At 38.1% G+C, this 24013-nt stretch overlaps 1 protein-coding gene across 1 annotated transcript; it reads right to left on the bottom strand.

Moving 5' to 3' along the window:
• Positions 1-19093: 19093 nt before the first annotated feature.
• LOC309869882 (olfactory receptor 6C4-like) lies at positions 19094-22279 on the bottom strand. The gene is made up of 3 exons (XM_082741656.1): positions 21932-22279; positions 21193-21262; positions 19094-20116 (listed from the first exon to the last, which is right to left on the bottom strand). Exon 3 carries the CDS (start codon positions 20090-20092, stop codon positions 19154-19156), a length of 939 nt encoding a protein of 312 aa, XP_082597782.1. The 5' UTR covers positions 20093-20116; positions 21193-21262; positions 21932-22279; the 3' UTR covers positions 19094-19153.
• Between the last annotated feature and the right edge of the window lie 1734 nt (positions 22280-24013).

Raw genomic sequence — 24013 nt, 5'->3', positions numbered from 1 at the left:
ACTGCTTTCAGCAACCTCAGTTATGCTCAACTTCTGACACTTAGGACCCCTTGCTTTGTCCTGATCATTGGGCTTACTAGCACCTTATAAATAGAAACCTCTACATACAAGATGTTCTGTCAAAACAGTCACTCCTGTTAGGCCTTTGGTTTCATTGTTATACCCCCCACTCATATCCCACTCCCAGGCCTTCCTCCTGACATCACCTGTGAGCCTTTTATGCCAATATTTTATTTTGGGCAATGGGATTTCCTTCAGTCTCAACACCAACATGATTTTTTCTTGCTAATTGTGCTCACTTTGCTCAGGATCCTGGGAGTCATGGACCTTGCTTCAGGTGCACTCAGTGCCCCTGCAAAAACTTACATTATTAATGCCAGCCAGGAAATATCTAAGATACTTTCTAAACACATGCAACAGCATGTATGAGTTTACCATTAAAATGATTTATGCATTTTACTACTGATAGAAATTCAGGTTGTTTTCATTTCAGGGAAATTCTGTATATGCTACAGTGAGCATTTTTATATACACATGCTATGGAGTATGTAAGGTTTGTTACAGAAATATATCAAGATTATTCAGGAGTGCGTTTAAAAATTTTCAAACGGGAATGCCTGGGTGGCTCAATCCATTAAACTCCGACTCTTGATTTCAGCTCATGATGTAATCTCCAGTCCCGGCTCTGGCTCCATGCTCAGTGGGAAGTCTGCTTGAGACTCTCTCTCTCTGCACCTTCCCCCAGTTGTGCTCTCTCTCTCTCAAATAAATAAATAAGTAAATAAAATTATAAAAAATTTCAAACATATTACTGTTTTCTGGTTGTATTTTTATATTGATTTCTGGTTTAAGTACACTGTGGTCAGAGAACAAATCCCTATTTCCAATCTTTTGAGATTTCTTGAGATTTTCATTTTGGTCCTGTTATTCTAAAACATTCTTTTTTTCTTTTTTGTTGTTTGTTTGTTCTTGAAAAGAAAGTGGATTTTGGATTTGTTGGGTGTGGTATATTTCTGTATTTTTATTAAGTCCAGATTTTAATCTTGTACCTTAAGTCTATATATTTTTTGTCTTGTCTTACTTTGACTTCATGGCTAAAAAATTCCACCATGATTTTATTTTATTTTTAAAGATTTAATTTATTTATTTGAAAGAGAGCATGAGTGGCCAGAGAGGCAGAGGGAGAAGGTGAAGCAGACTCCCTGCTGAGTGCGGAGCCAGATGCAGGGCTGGAGCCCGGACCCACGGATCATGACCTGAGCCAAAGGCAGATGCTTAATTGACTGAGTGACCCAGGCACTGCTTAACTATCTTTCTTAATAAGTCTACCAATTTTTATTTTGTTAATTTTGAGGCTTAGTTAGTTGTTAGGTACACAAAAAATGATCAAAGTCTATAGTTACTTAGTATCTTTACCCTTCTCTCAGTCAGTAAAGGAAATATAGGGCTTTATCTCCATTTCATATCTCAATTAGTATGACATTTTATTTTTTATTATTTTTTAAAAAAGATTTTACTTATTTTTTTGACAGAGAGAGATCAAAAGTAGGCAGAGAGGTAGGCAGAGAGAGAGAGAGGAGGAAGCAGGCTCCTGCTGAGCAGAGAGCCTGATGCAAGACTCAATCCCAGGACTCTGAGATCATGACCTGAGCCGATGGCAGAGGCTTAACCCACTGAGCCACCCAGGTGCCCCTAGTATGACATTTTTAGGCTCTATATTTTTAGGCTCTATATTTTGTTAAAACCCCATACTATATGACTATTACTGATTTTGCAGATGTTGACTTAGATTTACCTGTATATTTACATTTTATCCATTCTTTCTTCTGTGTGATTTTTTCCATTGTAGACCCTAATAAAGAGAGATACCTCAGAGAGAGCCTGTATACCTTTTACTAGTTTCCCAAGATAGTGGCATCTTGAAAAACTAGTATAGCCAGGAAAAAATAGTATAACCAGGATATTAATATTTTATTTTATTTTTTTTAAGATTTTATTTATTTATTTGACAGAGAGAAATCACAAGTAGATGAGAGGCAGGCAGAGAGAGAGAGAGAGAGGGAAGCAGGCTCCCCGCTAAGCAGAGAGCCCGATGCGGGACTCGATCCCAGGGCCCTGAGATCATGACCCGAGCCGAAGGCAGCGGCCCAACCCACTGAGCCACCCAGGCGCCCCAGGATATTAATATTTTAATAATCCATTGATCTTTTATGATTTGTTTTGGCCTAGTTCTTCTCATGGCAAATGTTCTTAGCTTTTTATATGTGAAAATCTCTTTATTTCATCACTTTTTAAAAAATTTTTAATTTTTTTATAAACATATAATGTATTTTTATCCCCAGGGGTACAGGTCTGTGAATCGCCAGGTTTACACACTTCACAGCACTCACCATAGCACATACCCTCCCCAATGTCCATAACTCCACCCACCTCTCCCGATCAGTTTGTTTTGTGAGATTAAGAGTCACTTATGGTTTGTCTCCCTCCCAATCCCATCTTGTTTCATTTATTCTTTTTTTACCTCCCAAACCCCCCATGTTGCATCTCCAATTCCTCATATCAGGGAGATCATATGATAGTTGTCTTTCTCTGATTGACTTATTTTGCTAAGCATGATACCCTCTTGTTCCATCCACATCACTGAAAATGGCAAGATTTCATTTCTTTTGATGGCTGCATAGCATTCCATTGTATATATATACCACTACTTCTTTATTCACTCATTTGTTGATGGACATCTAGGTTCTTTCCATAGTTTGGCTATTGTGGACATTGCTGCTATAAACATTTAGGTGCACGTGCCCCCTCGGATCACTATGTTTGTATCTTTAGGGTAAATGCCCAGTAGTGCAATTGCTGGGTAGTAGGGTAGCTCTATTTTCAACTTTTTGAGGAACTTCCATGCTGTTTTCCAGAGTGGTTGCACTAGTTTGCATTCCCACCAACAGTGTAGGAGGGATCCCCTTTCTCTGCATCCTTGCCAGCATCTGTCATTTCCTGACTTGTTAATTTTAGCCATTCTGACTGGTGTGAGGTGGTATCTCATTGTGGTTTTGATTTGTATTTCCTTGATGCTGAGTGATGTGGGTCACTTTTTCATGTGTCTGTTGGCCATATGGATGTCTTCTGTGCAGAAATGTCTGTTCATATCCTCTGTCCATTTCTTGATTAGATTATTTGTTCTTTGGGTGTTGAGTTTGCTAAGCTCTTTATACATTTTGGATACTAGCCCTTTATCTGATATGTTGTTTGCAAATATCTTCTCCTATTCTGTCAGTTGTCTTTTGGTTTTGTTAACTGTTTTCTTTGCTGTGCAAAAGATTTTGATCTTGATGAAATCCCAATAGTTCATTTTTGCCCTTGCTTCCTTTGCCTTTGGCGATGTTCCTAGGAAGAAGTTGCTGCGGGTGAGGTCAAAGAGGAAAAAATAATGAATACTATTATGCTGAAAATAAATAAATTGAAAAAATTAAAAAAAAAGAAAAAAAAGAGGTTGCTATATGTGTTCTCCTCAAGGATTTTGATGGATTCCTTTCTCACATTGAGGTCTTTCATCCATTTTGAGTCTACTTTCATGCGTGGTGTAAGGACATTTTCCAATTTCAATTTGCTGCATGTGACTGTCCAATTTTCTCCACACCATTTGTTGAAGAGGCTGTCTTTTTTCCATTGGACATTCTTTTCTGCTTTGCCAAAGATTAGTTGACCATAGAGTTGAGGGTCTATTTCTGGGCTGTCTATTCTGGTCCATTGATCTGTGTGTCTGTTTTTGTGCCAGTACCATACTGTCTTGTTGATGACAGCTTTGTAATAGAGCTTGAAATCCGGAATTGTGAAGCCACCAACTTTGGCTTTCTTTTTCAATATTCCTTTGGCTATTCAAGGTCTTTTCTGGTTCCATACAAATTTTAGGATTATTTGTTCCATTTCTTTGAAAAGAATGGATGGGATTTTGATAGGGATTGCATTAAATGTGTAGATTGCTTTAGGTAGCATAGACATTGTCACAATATTTGTTCTTTGAATCCAGGAGCATGGAACATTTTTTCCATTTCCTTGTGTCTTCCTCAATTTCTTTCATGAGTACTTTATAGTTTTCTGAGTATAGATTCTTTGCCTCTTTGGTTAGGTTTATTCCTAGGTATCTTATGGTTTTGGGTGCAACTGTAAATGGGATTGACTCCTTAATTTCTCTTTCTTCTGTCTTGTTGTTGGTGTAGAGAAGTGCAACTGATTTCTGTGAATTGATTTTTTAAAAAATTAAATTAATTTATTTATTTTCAGAAAATCAGTATTCATTATTTTTTTTACCACACCCAGTGCTCCATGCAATCTGTGCCCGCTATAATACCCACCACCTGGTACCCCAACCTCCCACCCCCCTGCCACTTCAAACCCCTCAGTTGTTTTTCAGAGTCCATAATCTCTCATGATTCACCTCACATTCCAATTTACCCCAACTCCCTTATCCTCTCTAAGACCCCTTGTCCTCCATGATATTTGTTATGCTCCACAAATAAGTGAAACCATATGATAGTTGACTCTCTCTGCTTGTGCATTGATTTTATATCCTGACACTTTACTGAATTCCTGTACAAGTTCTAGCAGTTTTGGCGTGGATAGTATCATATCATCTGTAAAGAGTGATAGTTTGACTTCTTCTTTGCTGATTTGGATGCCTTTAATTTCTTTTTGTTGTCTCATTGCTGAGGTTAGGACTTCTAGTACTATGTTAAATAGCAGTGGTGATAATGGACATCCCTGCTTTGTTCCTGCCCTTAGCAGAAAAGCTTTCAGTTTTTCTCATTGAGAATGATATTTGCGGTGGATTTTTCATAGATGGCTTTGATAATATTGAGGTATGTGCCCTCTATCCCTGCACTTTGAAGAGTTTTGATCAGGAAGGGATGCTGTGCTCTGTCAAATGCTTTTTCAGCATCTATGGAGAGTATCATATGGTTCTTGTTCTTTCTTTTATTAATGTATTGTATCACATTGATTGATTTGTGGATGTTGAACCAACCTTACAGCCCAGGAATCAATCCCACTTGGTCTTGATGAATAATCCTTTTAATCTACTGTTGGATCCTATTGGCTAGTATTTTGGTGAGAATTTTTGCATCTGTGTTCATCAAGGATATTGGTCTATTGATGGGATCCTTGTCTGGTATTGGGATCAAGGTGATGCTGGCCTCATAAAATGAATTTGGAAGTTTTCCTTCCATTTCTATTTTTTGGAACAGTTTCAGGAGAATAGGAATTAATTCTTCTTTAAATGTTTGGTAGAATTCCCCTAGGAAGCCGTCTGGCCCTGGGCTTTTGTTTGCTTGGAGATTTTTGATGACTGTTTCAATCTCCTTACTGATTATGAGTCTGTTCAGGTTTTCTATTTCTTCCTGGTTCAGTTGTGGCAGTTTAAATGTCTCTAGGAATGTCAAATTGTCAAATTTGTTGGCATAGAGTTGTTCATAATATGTTCTTATAATTGTTTATATTTCTTTGGTGTTGGTTGTGATCTCTCCTCTTTCATTCATGATTTTATTTATTTGGGTTCTTTCTCTTTTCTTCTTGATAAGTCTGGCCAGGGGATTATCAATCTTATTAATTCTTTCAAAGAACCAGCTCCTAGTTTCATTGATTTGTTCTATTGTTTTTTTAGTTTCTATTTCATTGATTTCTGCTCTGATCTTTATGATATCTCTTCTCCTGGATTTTGATGCTTGTTCCCTTTACCATATTAGGGAAATTCACTACAGTAATTCTCTCCAATAAACCTTCTGCTCCCCTCTCTCTTTCTTCTTCTTCTGGAATCCCAATTATTCTAATGTTGTGTCGTCTTATGGTATCACTTATCTCTCGAATTCTCCCCTCGTGGTCCAGTATTTGTTTGTCTCTCTTTTGCTTAGCTTTTTTATTCTCTGTCATTTGGTCTTCTATATCACTAATTCTTTCTTCTGCTTCATATATCCTAGCAATAAGAGCCTCCATTTTTGATTGCACCTCATTAATAGCTTTTTTTGATTTCAACTTGGTTAGATTTTAGTTCTTTTATTTCTCCAGAAAGGGCTTTTATTTCTCCGGACAGGGTTTCTCTAATATCTTCCATGCCTTTTTTGAGCCCGGCTAGAACCTTGAGAATCATCATTCTGAACTCTAGATCTGACATATTACCAATGTCTGTATTGATTAGGTCCTTAGCCTTTGCTATTGCCTCTTGTTCTTTTTTTTTGTGGTGAGTTTTTCCGTCTTGTCATTTTGTCCATATAAGAATATATGAAGGATCTATGTGTCTGTTTTTGATCCTTCATATATTCTTATATGGACATGAACAGACATTTCTGCAAAGAAGACATCCAGATGGCCAAGAGACACATGAAAAAGTGCTCCATATCACTCGGCATCAGGGAAATACAAATCAAAACCACAATGAGATATCACCTCACACCAGTCAGAATGGCTAAAATAAACAAGTCAGGAAATGACAGATGCTGGCGAGGATGTGGAGAAAGGGGAACCCTCCTACACTGTTGGTGGGAATGCAAGCTGGTGCAGCCACTCTGGAAAACAGCATGGAGGTTCCTCAAAATGTTGAAAATAGAACTGCCCTATGACCCAGCAATTGCACTATTGGGTATTTACCCTAAAGCTACAAACGTAGTGATCCAAAGGGGCACGTGCACCCGAATGTTTATAGCAGCAATGTCCATAATAGCCAAACTATGGAAAGAGCCTAGATGTCCATCAACAGATGAATGGATCAAGAAGATGTGGTATATATACACAATGGAATACTGTGCAGCCATCAAAAGAAATGAAATCTTGCCATTTGCGACAACATGGATGGAACTAGAGCGTATCATGCTTAGCGAAATAAGTCAAGCAGAGAAAGACAACTATCATATGATCTCCCTGATATGAGGAAGTGGTGATGCAACATGGGGGCTTAAGTGGGTAGGAGAAGAATAAATGAAAGAAGATGGAATTGGAAGGGAGACAAACCATAAGTGACTCTTAATCTCACAAAACAAACTGAGGGTTGCTGGGGGGAGGGGGTTTGGGAGAAGGGGGTGGGATTATGGACATTGGGGAGGGTATGTGCTTTGGTGAGTGCTGTGTAATGTGTAAACCTGGTGATTCACAGACCTGTACCCCTGGGGATAAAAATATATGTTTATAAAAAATAAAAAATTAAAAAAAAAAAGAATATATGAAGGAGCAAATAAAATACTAAAAGTGTGGCAAAGACCCCAGAAAAATGTGCTTTAACCAAATCAGAAGAGTTCCCAAATCATGGGTGGGGGGTGGAGAAAGGGGATAAAAAGAAGTTCAGAAAAAAAAAATTAAAAAAAAAGAAAACAAATTTAAAAAAATATAAAAAAGACTATATATATATTAGACTGGTGACTAGAACAGGGTCACCCACTTAATTTTGGGAGTATTTTGGTCTCTTAGAAGAAATTATCTTCCCAAATTTTAACTAATGAAAAACATATATAAGGGTAAACACAATAAATGGAGGAATATGCCTATAAATATGAAAAATTTTTTAAAAAAATTTCTAAAAAAGGAGTTGATAAAGTAAGTTGGTTGAGAGAATAAAGAAAAAGAAAGTGGAGAGATTTTGCTCAGGCTGGAGACTAGAAAAAATCCAGAGCTAGATTTAGGGTATATTTTGATCTATTAGAAGAAGTTGTACCCCAAATTTTTTAGAAGAAAAAACCCTATGTGTATACAAAAAATAAAGTTAGATACAATGAAGGATAAAATATGACTATAATAATGAAGGTTCAAAAAAAGATTATTTTTTTTAAATGAAAGGTATTGTTAAGATAAACTAGTTAGAAAACATTAAAAGAGAAAAGGGTAAAAGTTAAAAAAATTTAGAAGAAGAAAAAAAATGAAAAACAATTAAATTAACTGCAAGATTAAAGAATCATGGGGAGAAAGTGATGAATTCCATGCTTTGCTTTCTCTTCCTCTAGAATTCTGCTGTTCTCCTTGGTAAGTGAACTTGGTCTTGGCTGGATTTCTTGTTGATCTTCTGGGGGAGGGGCCTGTTGTAGTGATTCTCAAGGGTCTTTGCCCCAGGCGGAATTGCACTGCCCTTACCAGGGGCTGGGCTAAGTAATCCGCTCAGGGTCGTTTTCGAGAGCTTTTGTTCCCTGAACACTTTTCTGTAGAGTTCTGGAGGACGGGAATGAAAATGGCGGCCTCCCAATCTCTGGCCTGGAGGAGTTGAGAGAGAGCTCAGAGTCCTACTCCTCAGTGCACCCTCAGAAAATAGCACTCAATCACTTCCTTCTCCCTGGCCTCTGGCTCCCTGGCCTTTGGCTGCTCATCCAGCCTGTGACCGGTTTAAGGTAACCCCGTGCCGAGAGCTCACTCCTTGGCTCTGTCTCTGTAGCTGGCTTCCCCACTCTAATACCTGTGAGCTCTGTGACACTCAGACACCCCTGATCCTTCTGTGACCCTGCGGGAGCTGGGGCCACACTGACCCCGTGTGGGCTTCACCCCAGTTTAGCCTCTGGAGCAATGTCCCTCAGTGGAGCAGACTTTTAAAAGTCTCTGTTGTTCCACCGCTTGCTGGGAGCCGGCCCCTCCCCCTGCGGTCTATCTTCCTGTCGCTTTGGATTCACTTCTCTACCATCCTGCCTTTCAGAAAGTGGTCGATATTCTGTTTCTAGAATTGGTGCTCTTCCTCTCTTCAGTCTCCCATTGGATTTGTAGGTATTTGCAATGGATTGATAAGCTATCTAGCTGATCTCCTGCTACCTGAAGTAGTCTAAGCCTGCTACTTCTCCGCCATCTTGACTCCTCCCCCTATTTCATCACTTTTAAAATAAATCTTTTATTTAAATTTAACAAGCATTGAAAAAGTACACAAAGGAAGTAACTATATTGAGTAAATATCACATCCAAATTACCAGCACCCCAAAATTTAATTGTTATATGTCTTGATGTGTATTTCTTTGGCTTTATTCGATTTGAAATCTGATGAGCTATTTGACCCTAAAACAACAGAATGCTCATTCTTCTAATATGGAACCTTCTCCAGAATAGACCACATACTGGGTCACAAATCAGGGCTCCACCAATACCAAAAGACTGAGATTAATCCCTGCATATTCTCAGATTACAATTCTTTGAAACTGGAGCTCAACCACAAGAAAAAGTTTGGAAGGAATTCAAACACCTGGAAGCTAAAAACTACCTTGCTTAAGAATGCTTGGATCACCCAGTAAATCAAGAAGAACTTTAATATTCATGGAAACCAATGAGAATGAAGACACTTTGGTCCAAAACCTATGGAATACAGCAAAGGCATAACTAGCATAACTAGCATAACTACCCAAGCCTCTTTCAAAAAATTAAAAAACCCAGAATACACAAGCTGCTTTTACACCTTAAAGAACTGGAGAATCAAAATCAACACAAATTAAACCAACTCCACACACAGTAAGGAAATAATGAAGACTAGAGCAGAGATCAATGAGATAGAAACTAGTGATACAGTAGAACACATCAATGAAACTAGAAGCTGGTTTTTTGAAAGAGTCAATAAAACTGATAAGCCATTGGCCAAACTAATCCAAAGGAAAAGAAAGAAGACCCAAATTAATAAAATTATGGATGAAAAGAGAGAGAGATCTCAACTAACACTGAGGAAATAGAAACAATCATCAGAAATTATTATCAACACTTATATGCCAATTAGTTAAGCAATCTAGATGAAATGGATGCATTCCTGGAAACCTATAAACTTCCAAAACTGAACCAGGAAGAAATTGACAACCTGAATAGGCCAATATCTAGTAAGGCGATTGAAACAGTGATCAAAAACCTCCCAAAAAACAAGAGCCCAGGACCTGATGGATTCCCTGGGGAATTCTACCAAACTTTCAAAGAAGAAATAATACCTATTCTCCTGAAGCTGTTTCAAAAAATGAAAGCAGAATGAAAACTTCCAGACTCTTTTTATGAAGCCAGCATTACCCTGATCCCCAAACCAGGCAAAGACCCTACCAAAAAGGAGAATTTCAGACCAACATCCCTGATGAATATGGTTGATCTGCTGTTTGAATCTGCAGGTTTATGTGTTTTTTTCTTCCAAATTTGGGAAGTTTTTGGCAATTCTTTCTTGGAATCCTTTCTTAGCTCTACTCTCTTCTTTCCTTTTGGACTACAGTTTTGCCAATGTTAGCTCTTTTCTAATTGTCCCATGGATGCCTGAGGCTTCATTCATTTTTAAAAAATGTATTTAGTTTCTGTTCTGAGTAAATTCTACTGATCTGTCACGTTCACCTATTCTGTCTTCAGTCATCTTTATTAATGAGGTCATTCAATGAGTTTTCAAAATTTCTGTTACTATAATTTTAAGTTCTATAATTTCCTTTTAGTTCCTTTTTATAACTTTCTTTATAATATTTTCTATTTTTTCACTTATTTAAAGAGAATCCACAATTGCAGTGAAACATTTTTATGATGGTTGGTTTAAAATCCCTGTGAGATAATCCCAAAATTTGATTCATCCAAGTGTTGGCATCTATCGATTGTCTTTTTTTTCATTTAAGTTGTATTTCTGGTTCTTTGTGTGATGAACAATTTTTTAGATTTTATTTATTTATTTGTCAGAGAGAGTGCACAAGCAGGCACAGTGGTAGGCAGAAGCAGAGAGAGAAGCAGGTTCCCCGCTGGACAAGGGCCTGATGTAGGACTCGATCCCAGGACCCTGGGATCATGACCTGAGCTGAAGGCAGCAGCTTAACCAACTGAGCCACCCAGGTGTATCATGATGAACAGTTTTTTTAAAAAAAAGATTTATTTATTTTAGAGAGAGAAAGAGCTCCAGAGAGAAAGAGTGTGTGAGTGAGGGGAGGGACAGAGCAAGAGGGAGAGAGAAAATCCTCAAGCAGACTCCCCGCTGATCACGCATCCTGATGTGGGGCTTGATATCAGGACGCTAAGATCAGGACCTAAGGGGAAAGCAAGATTCAGGCACTTAACTGACTGAACCACCCAGGTTCAGTGTTAAGTGTCACTAGGTTAAGTGTTACCAGGTGCCTGTGATGATCAATTTTTGATTGTTTTCTTGATGTTCTGGATATTTTATTATAATATTCTGAATGCTATGTAATATGTTTTTTTTTTTAGCAGTCTCTTTTTTGAGGTGTAACACAAGGCCAAGTGACTGCATAGTTTCAGTCTTTTCCTCAGTGCTGCCAAAACCATTCTGTCAAAAGTGGAGTACTCTAGACCTGCTGCCCCATGGCATATGGGTGGGCTCCAAGTGCAGCTTCTTTCTTGGCCCCAATGACACCTTCACACTGAAAGTAAGGCATTGATTCACACTGTCTTTTTTCTCTTTAGTGGGGGTGTACACTCAGCAGGGAAGGTAAAGCAGAGATCTGACTCATGCCAATTTGTTGTGGCAGTGTGGGACATCCCAATTCCCTACTAGTCTTTGCTGACCAGGGGAAGTTGGTGAGTGGGTGGCCAATTTAGCCTACAATCTAGTATGACCTAGTGACCTAGTATGTACTCTATTCTGGAGAATGTCCATTGTGTACTTGAGAAGAATGTGTGTTCTGCTGTTTTAGGATGGAATGTTCTGAATGCAACTGCTAAGTCCATCTTGTCCAGTGTGTCACTCAAAGCTATTGTTTCCTTGTTGATTTTCTCTTTAAATGATCTGTCCATTGATGAAATTGGGATGTTAAAGTCCTCTCCTTTTATTGTGTTACTGTCAGTTAGTTGCTTTATGTTTGTTACAAATTGTTTTATATATTTGGGTGTTCCCATATTGGGTGCATAAATATTTACAACTATTATATATATTTTTTAAAGATTTTATTTATTTATTTGACAGAGAGAAATCACAAGTAGATGGAGAGGCAGACAGAGAGAGAGGGAAGCAGGCTCTCCGCTGAGCAGAGAGCCCGATGCAGGACTCGATCCCAGGACTCTGAGATCACGACCTGAGCCGAAGGCAGCGGCTTAACCCACTGAGCCACCCAGGCGCCCCTTATATCTTCTTTTTAAAAAAGATTATTTATTTATTCATTTGACATAGAGAGAGAAAGAGAGAGTGTGTATAAGCAGGGGGAGCAGTAGAGGGAGAGGGAAAAGCATGCTTCCCAGATGTGGGGCTCAGTCCCAAAATCCTGGGATCATGACCTGAGCTGAAAGCAGACATTTAATCAACTGAGCAACCCAGGCACCCCACAACCATTATATCTACTTGTTGGATTGTCCCTGTATAATTATATAGTACCCTTGTCTCTTTTTATAGTCTGTTTTAACGTCATTTGTCCAATATAAATATTGTTACCTGACTTTCTTTTGACATCCATTTGCATGATAAGTATTTCTCTATGTCCTCACTTCTGATCTGCAGGTGTTTTTAGGTTTAAATTGAGTCTCTTGTAGGCAGCATATATCTGGGTCTTTTTTTTTTTCCCCTAAATCCATTCTGACACCTGCCATCCTTTGATTGGAGTGTTTAGTCCATTTACATTCAAATAATTATTGATAGATATAAATTTATTGCCATTTATTACTTATTTTGCCATTGTTTCTGGAGATTTTTCTCTGATCCTTTCTTGTCTTTCTCTCCTTCATGTTTTCTTGATTTTCTTTAGTGATATATTTGGGTTTCTTTCTATTTATTCTTTGCATGTTTATTAGGGTTTTTGATATTTGCATATAACGTTTTCTGGAAATAGCAGTCTACATTAAGTTGATGATTGTTCAAGTTTGAATGTATTCTTTTTTTTTTTTTTAAATGTACACTCCACACCATCGTGGGGCTTGAAATCATGAACCCAAGAGGAAGAGTTGCAAGAGTTACTCAGCACACACAAAACAGACAATCATATAAAAAAATGGGCAGAAGATATGAACAGACACTTCTCCAATGAAGACATACAAATGGCTATCAGACACATGAAAAAATGTTCATCATCACTAACCATCAGGGAGATTCAAATTAAAACCACATTGAGATACCACCTTACACCAGTTAGAATGGCCAAAATTAGCAAGACAGGAAACAACATGTGTTGGAGAGGATGTGGAGTAAGGGGAACTCTCTTACACTGTTGGTGGGAATGCAAGTTGGTGCAGCCACCTTGGAAAACAGTGTGGAGATTCCTCAAGAAATTAAAAATAGAGCTTCCCTATGACCCTGCAATTGCACTCCTGGGTATTTACCCCAAAGATACAGATGTCGTGAAAAGAAGGGCCATCTGTACCCCAATGTTTATAGCAGCAGTGGCCACGGTTGCCAAACTGTGGAAAGAACCAAGATGCCCTTCAATGGATGAATGGATAAGGAAGATGTGGTCCATATACACCATGGCGTATTATGCCTCCATCAGAAAGGATGAATACCCAAGTTTTGTAGCAACATGGATGGGACTGGAAGAGATGATGCTGAGTGAAATAAGTCAGTCAGAGAGAGTGAATTATCATATGGTTTCACTTATTTGTGGAGCATAAGAAATAACATGGAGGACATGGGGAGATGGAGAGGAGAAGGGAGTTGAGGGAAATTGGAAGGGGAGGTGAACCATGAGAGACTATGGACTCTGAAAAACAATCTGAGGGTTTTGAAGGGGTCAGGGGGGACGTTGGAGGAGCCAGGTGGTGGGTATTAGAGAGGGCATGGATTGCATGGAGCACTGGGTGTGGTGCAAAAACAATGAATACTGTTACACTGAAAAGATATTAAAAAAAAAAAGAGTTACTGACTAAACCATCGAAGCACCTTGAATGCATTCTTTTCTCCTCTTCTCCCCACGTTTTAGGTATATGTTATTATATATTTTATCCTTGTTTTTGGTATGAGTTTTTTGATTTTTACTGCTTTTGGATTTCTTTTATATTGTCACTTTTTGCCTCTCCTTTCCACTCACAAAGTCCCTTTTAATATTTCTTGTGGGGCTGGTTTAGTTGTCACGAAATCCTTTAGTTTTTATTTATCTGGGAAACTCTCTCATTCTATTCTGGATGAAAGCCTTGTTGGATAGAGTATTCTTGATGTAGATTTTTTCCATTCAGCACTTTGAATGTATCATGTCAGTCCTTTCTGACGTGCTCTGTTTCTCTTGAGAAATCTGTAGCTAGCCTGTGGGTTTTCCCTTGCAAGTTAATGATGTCTTTTTTGTTGTTGTTGTTGTTAATGACTTCTTTTGTCTTGTTGCTATTACAATTTTTTCTTTATCAGTATATTTTGCAAATGTAATTAAAATGTGTCTTGGTGTTGGCCTGCTTTTGTTGATTTTGATGAGAGTTCTCTGTGCCTTCTGGATCTGGATGTCTGCTTCCTTCCCCAGATTAGGAAATTTTTTTGCTATTAGTTTTTCAAATATATGTTCTTACCCCTTTTCTCTTTCTTCTCATGGGTCTTCCATAATATGAATGTTATTATGTTTGGTGGAATCACTGAATTCCCCAAATCTATTTTCCTGTTGCATAATTCTTCTTTCTCTCTTTTGTTAAGCTTCATTATTTTCCATTATTTTGTCTTCTAGTTCATTAATTCATTCCTCTGCTTCTTCCAGCGTGATGTATGTTGCATTGAGCCTGTTTCCAATCTCATTTATTGCAGTCTTCATCTCTGATGGATTCTTTTTAACCTTTTATCTCTATGGTATGACTCTCACTGATGTCTTCTATTCTGTTCTCAAGCTCAGTGAGTATCCTTATGATTGTTGTTTGAGATTCTCCATTAGACATGTTAATTATATCTATTTTGCTGAGATCCCTGGCTGTGGCCTTGGGATACATTCTCCTGTCTTGACATTATATCTAAGTCTCTGTCTTTTTCTCTGTGTTAGAAAAGCCAGTTATGTCTCCTGTTTCTGAAAGTAATGGCTTTATGAAGATGAGGTTATTCAATGCCCTGGGCCTTGTGCTTCAAGGGATTTCTTCTGTGTGTGCTGCCTGAAGTCTTCTGTGAGATTATGGCTGCTCTATCCTTCAGGCCAGTCATCTGCAGAGGCACTCCTTGCATGTTATTGGCAGTGTTTGGTTTTGTCCTGAAGGTGGCAAGTTTTAAGTAAGTATGCTCTGGTCTGCTTGTGAAATGAGACCTGTCACCACCTCCACTGAACTGAGGCCCTAATAAGCCACTTGGTGTGGGCAGGGGTTTGTGCTGATCTTCTGGGTGTGGGACCTGTTGTTGTGGGACTGAGGGAAGCTTGACTGAGAAGGGAAGTTCACCTGGTATGCAGGGGCTTGGTGTAAGCAAGTTAGGTAGCCAGTGTAGGTAATCTCCTGCTTCCTGAGAGGCTCTGTGTTTACGCTGAGGTCTTGGTAAAGGGAATGGTGCTGGTCAGCTGTTTTGTTCCCAGAGAGGTATCTCCATGAATGCTGTCTCTCAGAGACTTCCTCCAAGAAGTATGAATAATTTCCCCACTGTGTGCCCTAGGCATACTTCAGATCACTGTTTCCACACTGTCTGCCCCCAGGTTGTTTTCTGGCCTTCTCTCCAGGAGCAGCAAAGTGGCTCTATCCTAGCCAAGCCCCCTGTCCTGTACAACTTAGGTATCTCTTCAATAAATGTTGTTGAGAAAAGTGGATAGCAACATTCAAAAGAAAGAAACTGGACCACTTTATTACACTATACAAAAATAAATGCAAAATGATTAAAGACTTAAATATAAGACCTGAAACCATAAAAATCCCAGAAGAGAACACAGGCAGTAACTTCTTTGATGTTAGCTCTAGCACCTTTCTAGATAATGTCTCCTGAAGCAAGGGGAAAAAAAAAGCAAAAATAAAGTATTGGGACTTCATCAAAATAAAAACACTTACATAGTGAAGGAATAATCAACAAAACTAAAAAGCAACCTATGAGAGAAAATATTTGCTATTGACATATCTTACAAAGGGTTATATCCAAAATAGGTAGAGAATTTATAAAACACAACACCCAAACCTGGAACAATCCAATTAACAACTGGGCAGAAGACAAGAATAAACATTTTTTCAAAGATATCCAGATGGCCAACAGACACATGAAGAGATGCTCAACATCATTTGTCATCAGAGAAATGAAAATTGAAACTACAATGAGATGTCACCTCACCCCTGTCAGAATTACTAAAATTAACAACACAAGAAGCATCAGATGTTGTTGAGGATGGAGAAAGGGGACCACTCTTACACAGTTGGTGAGAGGGAAAACTGGTACAGCCAGTCTGAAAAACAGTTATGTAGGTTCTAAAGGAATTAAAAAGAGAACTACCCTATTATACAGTAATTTCATTACTAGGTAGTTACCTAAAGGATAGAAAAATACTAATTCAAAGGGATACATGCACCCTGATGTTTATAGCAACATTATCTACAATAGCCAAATTGTGGAAATAGCCCATGTCCAACAATCGAAGAGTGGATAAAGAAGATGTGGTATATATGTACAATGGAATATTACTCAGCCATAAAAAGAATGGGATCTTGCCATTGCAACGACATGGGTGGAGCTAGAGAGTATAATGGTAAGCAAAATAAGTCAGTCAGAGAAAGACAAAAATACCATACGATTTCATTCATCTGTGGAATTTAAGAAACACAACAAACCACCAAAGGGAAAAAGAAGAGAGAGAGAGGCAAGCCAAGAAATGGACTCTTAACTATAGAGAACAAACTGATGGCTACCAGAGAGGAGGTGAATGAAGGGATGGTTTAAATAGGTTGCAGGGATTAAGGGGTATACATGTACAAGCATCTGGTGTTGTTGGGAAGTATAGAGTCATTATACTGTACACCTGAAACTAATATTAAAGTATATGTTAACTAACTGGAATTAAAATAAAAATGAAAAAAAACTTATAAAAAATGAAAAAAAAATTACACACATTTGATGTATACACCTTAATGAGTCTGTGATTGACAGATATTTTGAAGCCAGTCATATTTATGGCCAATGGTCATAATATATTATCATTTTTAATATATTGCTTGATTAGGTTTGGTAAAATTTTATTCAGACTTTAACGTCTACATTTATGGAGGATATTGATGTGAAGTTTTTTGAAATGTATTTGTTTGGTTTTGGTTTCGGGGTAAGGTGGGTCTCCAATGAGTTGGGAAGTACTTCTTTCTTTTCTAATTTTCTGGAAGAATTAATGGAAAATTGGTATGATTTATTCCTTAAGTGTCTGGTAGAAAATACCAGTGGAGACACCCAACTAGGTGTTTTCTTTGTGGGAAAGATTTTAATCATATTTTCTTTTTTTTCCATTTTATTTTATTTTATTTCTTTTGAGTGTTAATCATATTTTCTATTTCTTTAGTATTTGGTTGTTGGGATCTTGAAAATATTCATTTTTTCTTTTTATTAAGTTCTAAATTTTAATTCCAGTGTGATTAACATATAGTGTTATATTAGTTTTATGTGTATGATGTACTGATTCAGCAATTCTATACATTACTCAGTGCTTATCTTGGTAACTGTACTCTTTAATCCCCATCACCAATTTCACCCATCTCACCATCCACCTCCTCTGCCCTGAAAGATGGTAATGGAAGGAATAAAAAGGCTGAGGTAGGTAGAATGATGTAAGAACATCAGATCCACTAGAAGATTTGTTCTACAGGGGGGGCAATGGGATGCAACACCAGGGAGATAAGGAATGTGCTGCTGAGAAGGATATCAGCATCACCAGAAAATTCAGTAATGACACTCATTCATCAGGGATGATGGTAGGACAGATGGTTACAGGTCTGGGCTTGTTAATTTTCATGGGTATGATGGGACCCAAATAAGTAGAGGCCAAGTGGCTCCACTTGACTGTCAGAAGCATTTATAAGGATTGGCAAAGTCAGTGGGGTAACCAAGGGACTCGAACTGCAGGAAGTTGTGGAGATAGTCAATAGATCATAGCATCCTAAGGCCTCCCTAACTAGCATCTTTAACACCTCCAATCTTCTCAATTTCATTTATGAATGTACTCTCTAAAAGTCAGGCACACTTTGCCACACTCCAGCTTTTACAGATTTTGGTCATTGTTAACAAGGTCTAAGATATCACCTCACTTGATTTTTCCTTTATTTATTTATTTTTTTTATTATTATTATTTTTTAACATCTCTACTTGCTTTATTTACTGCATAGGTTGCCTCTTCAACTTCATTTTATAACTTCTCCTTGACTCCAGACACACTAGCCTCTTTCTAGAATTTTTCACACTAGGGAACCATACCAGCAAAACTTTCTGCTTCACCTGGCTCACTCCTTTTCCTTCTTCTATGCTAAAAAGACCATCAATTTCTTTATTTTTTATTTTTAAAAAGATTGTATTTATTTATTTGACACAGAGAGACATCACAAGTAGGCAGAGAGGTAGGCAGAGAGAGAGAGAGGGGAGAGCAGGCTTCCCGCTGAGCAGAGAGCCCAATGCGGGACTCAATCTCTGGACCCTGAAATCATGACCTGAGCTGAAGGCAGAGGCTTAACTCATTGAGCCACCCAGGTGCCCCCTGATTTTTCCTTTAAATTTAGTCCAAAGATTCCTAAGTTAACAGTTTTCCTTCTGATTTCGGTTCTCAAATGAGAGTCAGAAATGTCCTTGTGAATAATCATGAGATTCCATACTGTCACCTAGAGTAGGAAATATTTTCTGTAGGAGATACTTGAAAGAGGTAATCTTTAAGAACTATAAGAGGGAGAAGCTTGAGAAAGCAAATTGGTGAAAACCTGAGAAAGATTATCTGGAGTAGAATTTGTTTTTGTGTTTGACCTCATAAGTTACATTTTCTGGGAAGTACCTAGGAATTTCTGACAAAATGTGCCTACAAGTTTTTGATAGTTATTGGTAAGATGAAGAGCTTCATGTGGAAAAATAGACTTATTCATTCAGCTGATCACCAAATTTATGATAAGCAAAATAATTTTTAATCATATAGTTATTTTTTGTATGTAGTTTAAATATATTTTCCCCTAGTTTTCACCTTTATTAAAAGATATGTATCAGAAAAAATATCTTTGAATATCTTTCTCTTGCTTGCAAATTTGAAATAAAATTTTGATACATATGCACAATCCATTGATATGAGCAATTACTTTGAAAGAGATTTCAGAAACTCAATTTATCAGTTGGAGTAACTTCATGAATTTTATTCAGAATTTTCATTGATTTTTGAGGCCATTAAAATGAATTAAGATGCACTATTTTCCTGGTAACATCCTTGAAAGCTTGTTTTACTTGTTTGTTCTTTAGAGTGTAAATGAATGGGTTCAATAAAGGGGCAACTGAGGTATTGAGCACAGCTACTCCCTTATTGAAGGCAATTCCTTCTCTTGCTGAGGACTTTATATACATGAAGATGCAGCTGCCATAAGAGAGGGAGATGACAATCATGTGGGAAGAACAGGTGGAAAAGGCCTTTTTCCTTTGCTGAGCAGAAGAGATCCTGAGGACGGTCCAGACGATGTTTGTATAGGAGAAAATCACCAGTACCAGGGTGACCATCAAGGTGACAACTGCTAAGATAAAGTCAAGCAGCTCCAGGAATCTTGTGTCTGAGCAAGATATTTCTAGGAGGGGTCCATAGTCACAATAGTAATGATTCAGCATGTTGGAGGCACAGAAATCCAGCTGACTGGTGAGGATGATTGGGGATATGATGATTAGAAATCCAGCCAACCAAGAGCAGAGAACCAGCTGGATGCAGACCTTGCTGCTCATGATGGTCAAGTAATGCAAGGGTTTGCAGATGGCCACATAGCGGTCATAGGACATGGCAGCCAGAAGGTAAAACTCTGTGGCTCCGAAGAGGATGGCAAAGAAATACTGAGTGAAACAGCCAGCAAAGCTGATGGTCTTGTTGCCAGTTGTGATGCTGAACAGCAGCCTGGGAGTGAAAGTGGTTGTGAAGGAAATTTCTAAGAAGGAGAAATTCCGGAGGAAGAAATACATGGGAGTCTGGAGGTGGGAGTCCAGTAGTGTAAGGGTGATGATTGTCAGGTTTCCAATGATGCTGAATATGTAGGTGAGGAGGAGAAATATAAAGATTATAGGTTTGATCTCTGGGATGTCTGTTAGTCCCAACAGAATGAATTCTGTCAGGAAGGTTTGGTTTTTCATTGCTAACCTTTGCTGCCTGTGAAGCTGAGAAGGAGACAAACAAGTGATGAGAAGGATAGCAAAGTTCAGGAATATTGAGTGAGGATGTGGCTTTACCTTGGAATTTTTTCATGGGAAATTCTTTTGTCCAACTGACTAAAGGAGAATGTTGGTCTCAATCTGGCCCCAAATCTATATGATAAAGTCCCCATTTAGGAGGTTTTATTTCTGAGACCTTTTCCTTAGAATAACACATGGCCACCCGGCTCTTCTTAATGCATATTGTGTATTTTTTCTCCCCTCCCTCCCTCCCTCCCTCCCTTTCTTTCTTTCTTTCTTTCTTTCTTTCTTTCTTTCTTTCTTTTTCTTTCTTTCTTTCTTTTTAGAGATAGAGATAGAGATAGCATGTGAGTGGGGGTTAGGGGAGGAACAGATGGAAAGGGAGAGAGAGAATCTTAAGCAGGATCTATACCCAGTGTGGAGCCAATACTGGGCTCGGTCTCATTATCCTGAGATCATGACCTGAGCTGAAATTAAGAGTCAGATGCTTAACCAACTGAGCCACCTAGGCACCTGGCATATTCTGCATTTTCATTTTTACTCTCTTTTTCTTAATTTTCTTCTCATATCTATGCAGCCCTTTTCCTATGATAGGAATGTCCCTTTCTTCAACCTTATTGCTTTAATTATTTGCTTCATTGCCCTCTTCAACATACTGGATATCCTATTCTTTGTTCTATCTTATAACAATCCCCAGCTGTGCAATGCAAGAGTGGCTAGTTCTTTTTATGTGTTTTGGCTTTTGTGTCTGGCAGCAGGGCTTGAGAAAGCTCTGGAACATTGAATTCTTTTCTGTATGAAGCGCTTTCTCCTGATTTTAACTGATGGGAGAGAGATAAGAGATATTTAATAATTACAGGGAAGCTTTCTTTAACTGCTTTAAATACTCAGGGAGGAATGTTTATCTAGACCTGGATCCCTTCTTATACTCGTTCAGGTTCTAGGACATAGATAAAACTCTGGTGTAGACAACTAGGGAAAGGTCACCCTGGTCCTTAAGATCAGAAGGATTGCTCTCAGGAAAGAACTTCCTAGGTTCAAGGATGCTTTTGGGTATTTACCTTGCGTCCTGATCTTCCAGATTCCCAGAAACTCAGGAATGTCAAGATCCTTTCTGAAGTGAGTGCTTATCTGGAATAAATACACAATGGAGCCCATCCGTGAACGTGGATCATTGTTACCATTAGACTATAAGGTCTAGGAAATGTCTCACTCTGACTGGGAGGCTCAGACTTTTGTTCACTAGCTTCTGGTCTTTGATGAATTATTTAGATTGTCATTCAAAAATTTACATTCATATTTCATATAAATACCAGCATAGGTGTGGCATATTCTGCATTTTCATTTTATCATTGTTTGAGATATTGAAAAATTGTCAACAATAAAAATTCCACCAATACGTGAATGGCTAAATAAGTTACGATCATTCCTAGTTGGAATAGATGGGAGGTTGATTTATACTGCCTTGGATATAATTACAGCATATTGTTAGTGAAATTAACAGTTACTGCTCATTACATATTGTGTGATTTTATCTGTGTAAGGAATTGGAAATTTATATGTATATTTCAAAGTGCATAGAAAATAATCTGGAAGAATACCAAATGATCAATGATAGCTATTTCTGGAGTGCCACTGAAGAAAAATTGGAAGACTTTCCCTTTTACTTTATACCGATCTTGATCATTAAAATTAAAAAAAAACATGATATGTAATGGTAAAAAACAGTAGCAATCACAATCAGGTCTTCTAATCCATCATGATAGAAGGGGTAACATTGATGACTGTGAACATACTCACTTTTGCCACTTAGGAAAGATGATGAGAGATTTTACCTCTGGATGCTATGGGTCAAAATTGCGATGTCAGATGTAGATGAAAAAGTAGAATAAAATGTAACATACTTCCTTTTCTAGTGCTGATCCATAATCTATTTTCTCATAGGGCATACAGGCTTCTTGAGCACTAGTGTGAAAAGAAATAATTTCTAGCTCTTGCTTGCTACTGCTCTTTCTACAGTCAATTCAGATTAGTATTGGATCCATAATTCTTGAAGATATTGCCTTATATAAGCTAATGGCACTCTTTAGTATTCAAAATCCACTTTCTTCATTTTGTCTGAAGACCTGTTATGGACTTCTTTGTGACTTTATACCAGTTTGAAGGATCACATTTTATCTAGTAACTGAGCAGAGACATTAAGGGATAAACTATTTCCCTGGGGACCCAGGTCTAGAGAAGTCTAATTAGAGAAGTCTAATTTCTTCTAAGGAAATAATGTTGGGGAATAACATTTGGCAGGTAACTAGAGATGTCCAAACAGACTCATGAGGAAGTTGCCACAAGGGTATCAGTTACAGCATAAAAGCCTTGTGGGAACTGAAACAATAATAATGATAACAATAGTTTAAAAAATGCAACTATATCAGTTTCTTGAGCAGCTTACTTGAGCTGGGCAGGGTTGCAGCAACTTCCATTCCTTTTATCATTTTATGCTTACAACATTTTATTAGGCTCTCAGTTATTATTATTAGGCTCTCAGCTCACTTACTATTAGTTGTGTGACTTTTAACAAGTTGCCTAGTCCCTCTGTACCTCAGCTGCCTCATCTCTCAAATAGTGGTAAGAGTAATACCTGTATCATGTTTGTCACATGAACTAAATGTGTTAATATATGTGGAATGCTTAGAAAAGTGCTTGGAATATAGTAACTACAAGACAAGTTACTATTACTGCTATTACTATTTTACCCATTTTGTAGATGAGAGAATTAAGCATCTAGAAGTCACATAACTTTTGCAAAGTCCCACAGCAGGTACCCTGGATTATTGGCATTTGAGAGCAGGGTATGCTACAGTATGCTCCAAGCCTCTTCAGAAATGTGAGGGATTTAGAAGTGGTGTTTGCTTCCTGTTGTCAGTGGCATTACTGCATCACCATAGGGAAAGCTCAGGAATTTTTTCAGATCAACCTATTTCCTCCCTGTGTTGGATTATTGTTCTTGATTCCTGCTTTCTGACAGAAGTCAGGATATTCTATATCCTCCCTGTTCTTCATGGGGTTGAACTTCCTTCCTTCATGGCTCCTCACCATTTCCTTTTGGATTCTGCATTTCTAGGCTCCTTCTACCCACATATGGCAATCTATCAATCATTTATATGGCAATGTCAGTAGAAGACTGATCTCCAGGGATCATGAAGTCTGTGAAGGAGAGGCCCATGTTGTGGTGTTAAGAAGGGTTTTGGCTAAGAGACCAAAGGTACTGAAGTTTTTTCTTGGATTTGGGGAGAAGAAGGTTCTATTTTCAGGGGTAGTCTGGAGTAAATCTGGTAGTTCATGAAGTTTGTCTTTAGTATTCTATGGTGAACAATTGTTTTTTAAAAAAATACTTTTTTTTGCCATAGGCAGAGAAATCTAAGGATGAATGTTGCAAATAGAGGGTTTGAGACTGATAATGTGTAATTGACCAAGAGTCTTACATCCCTCAGACTCTTAGTAGAAAAGTAAAAAAAGCCCATATTGGGGGGGGGGGGCTGAAGGACAAAGATGTATCAACCAAGACAGGTGATATATTGGAAACATATGATGCAGAGGAGAAAAGGATGAGAAGGTGAAGAAAACAAAAGTGGTATAAATTTATGAAAGAAGAGATAAATGCAGTCCAGTCAGAAGCCTACGGAGAGTGGTTATTGTTATTATTATTTTTATTTATTAATATATAATGTATTATTTGCCCCAGGAATACAGGTCTGTGACTTGTTAGGCTTACACACTTCACAGCACTCACCATAACACATACTTTCCCCAATGTCCATAACCCAGCCACCCTATCCCTACTCCCTACACCCCAGAAACCCTCAGTTTGTTTTGTGAGATTAAGAG

Source organism: Mustela nivalis (assembly GCF_964662115.1).
Source record: "Mustela nivalis genome assembly, chromosome: 7".
NCBI lineage: Eukaryota > Metazoa > Chordata > Mammalia > Carnivora > Mustelidae > Mustela > Mustela nivalis.
Note: the sequence above shows the minus strand (reverse complement) of the source record. Positions and strands in the feature narration are given on the sequence as shown.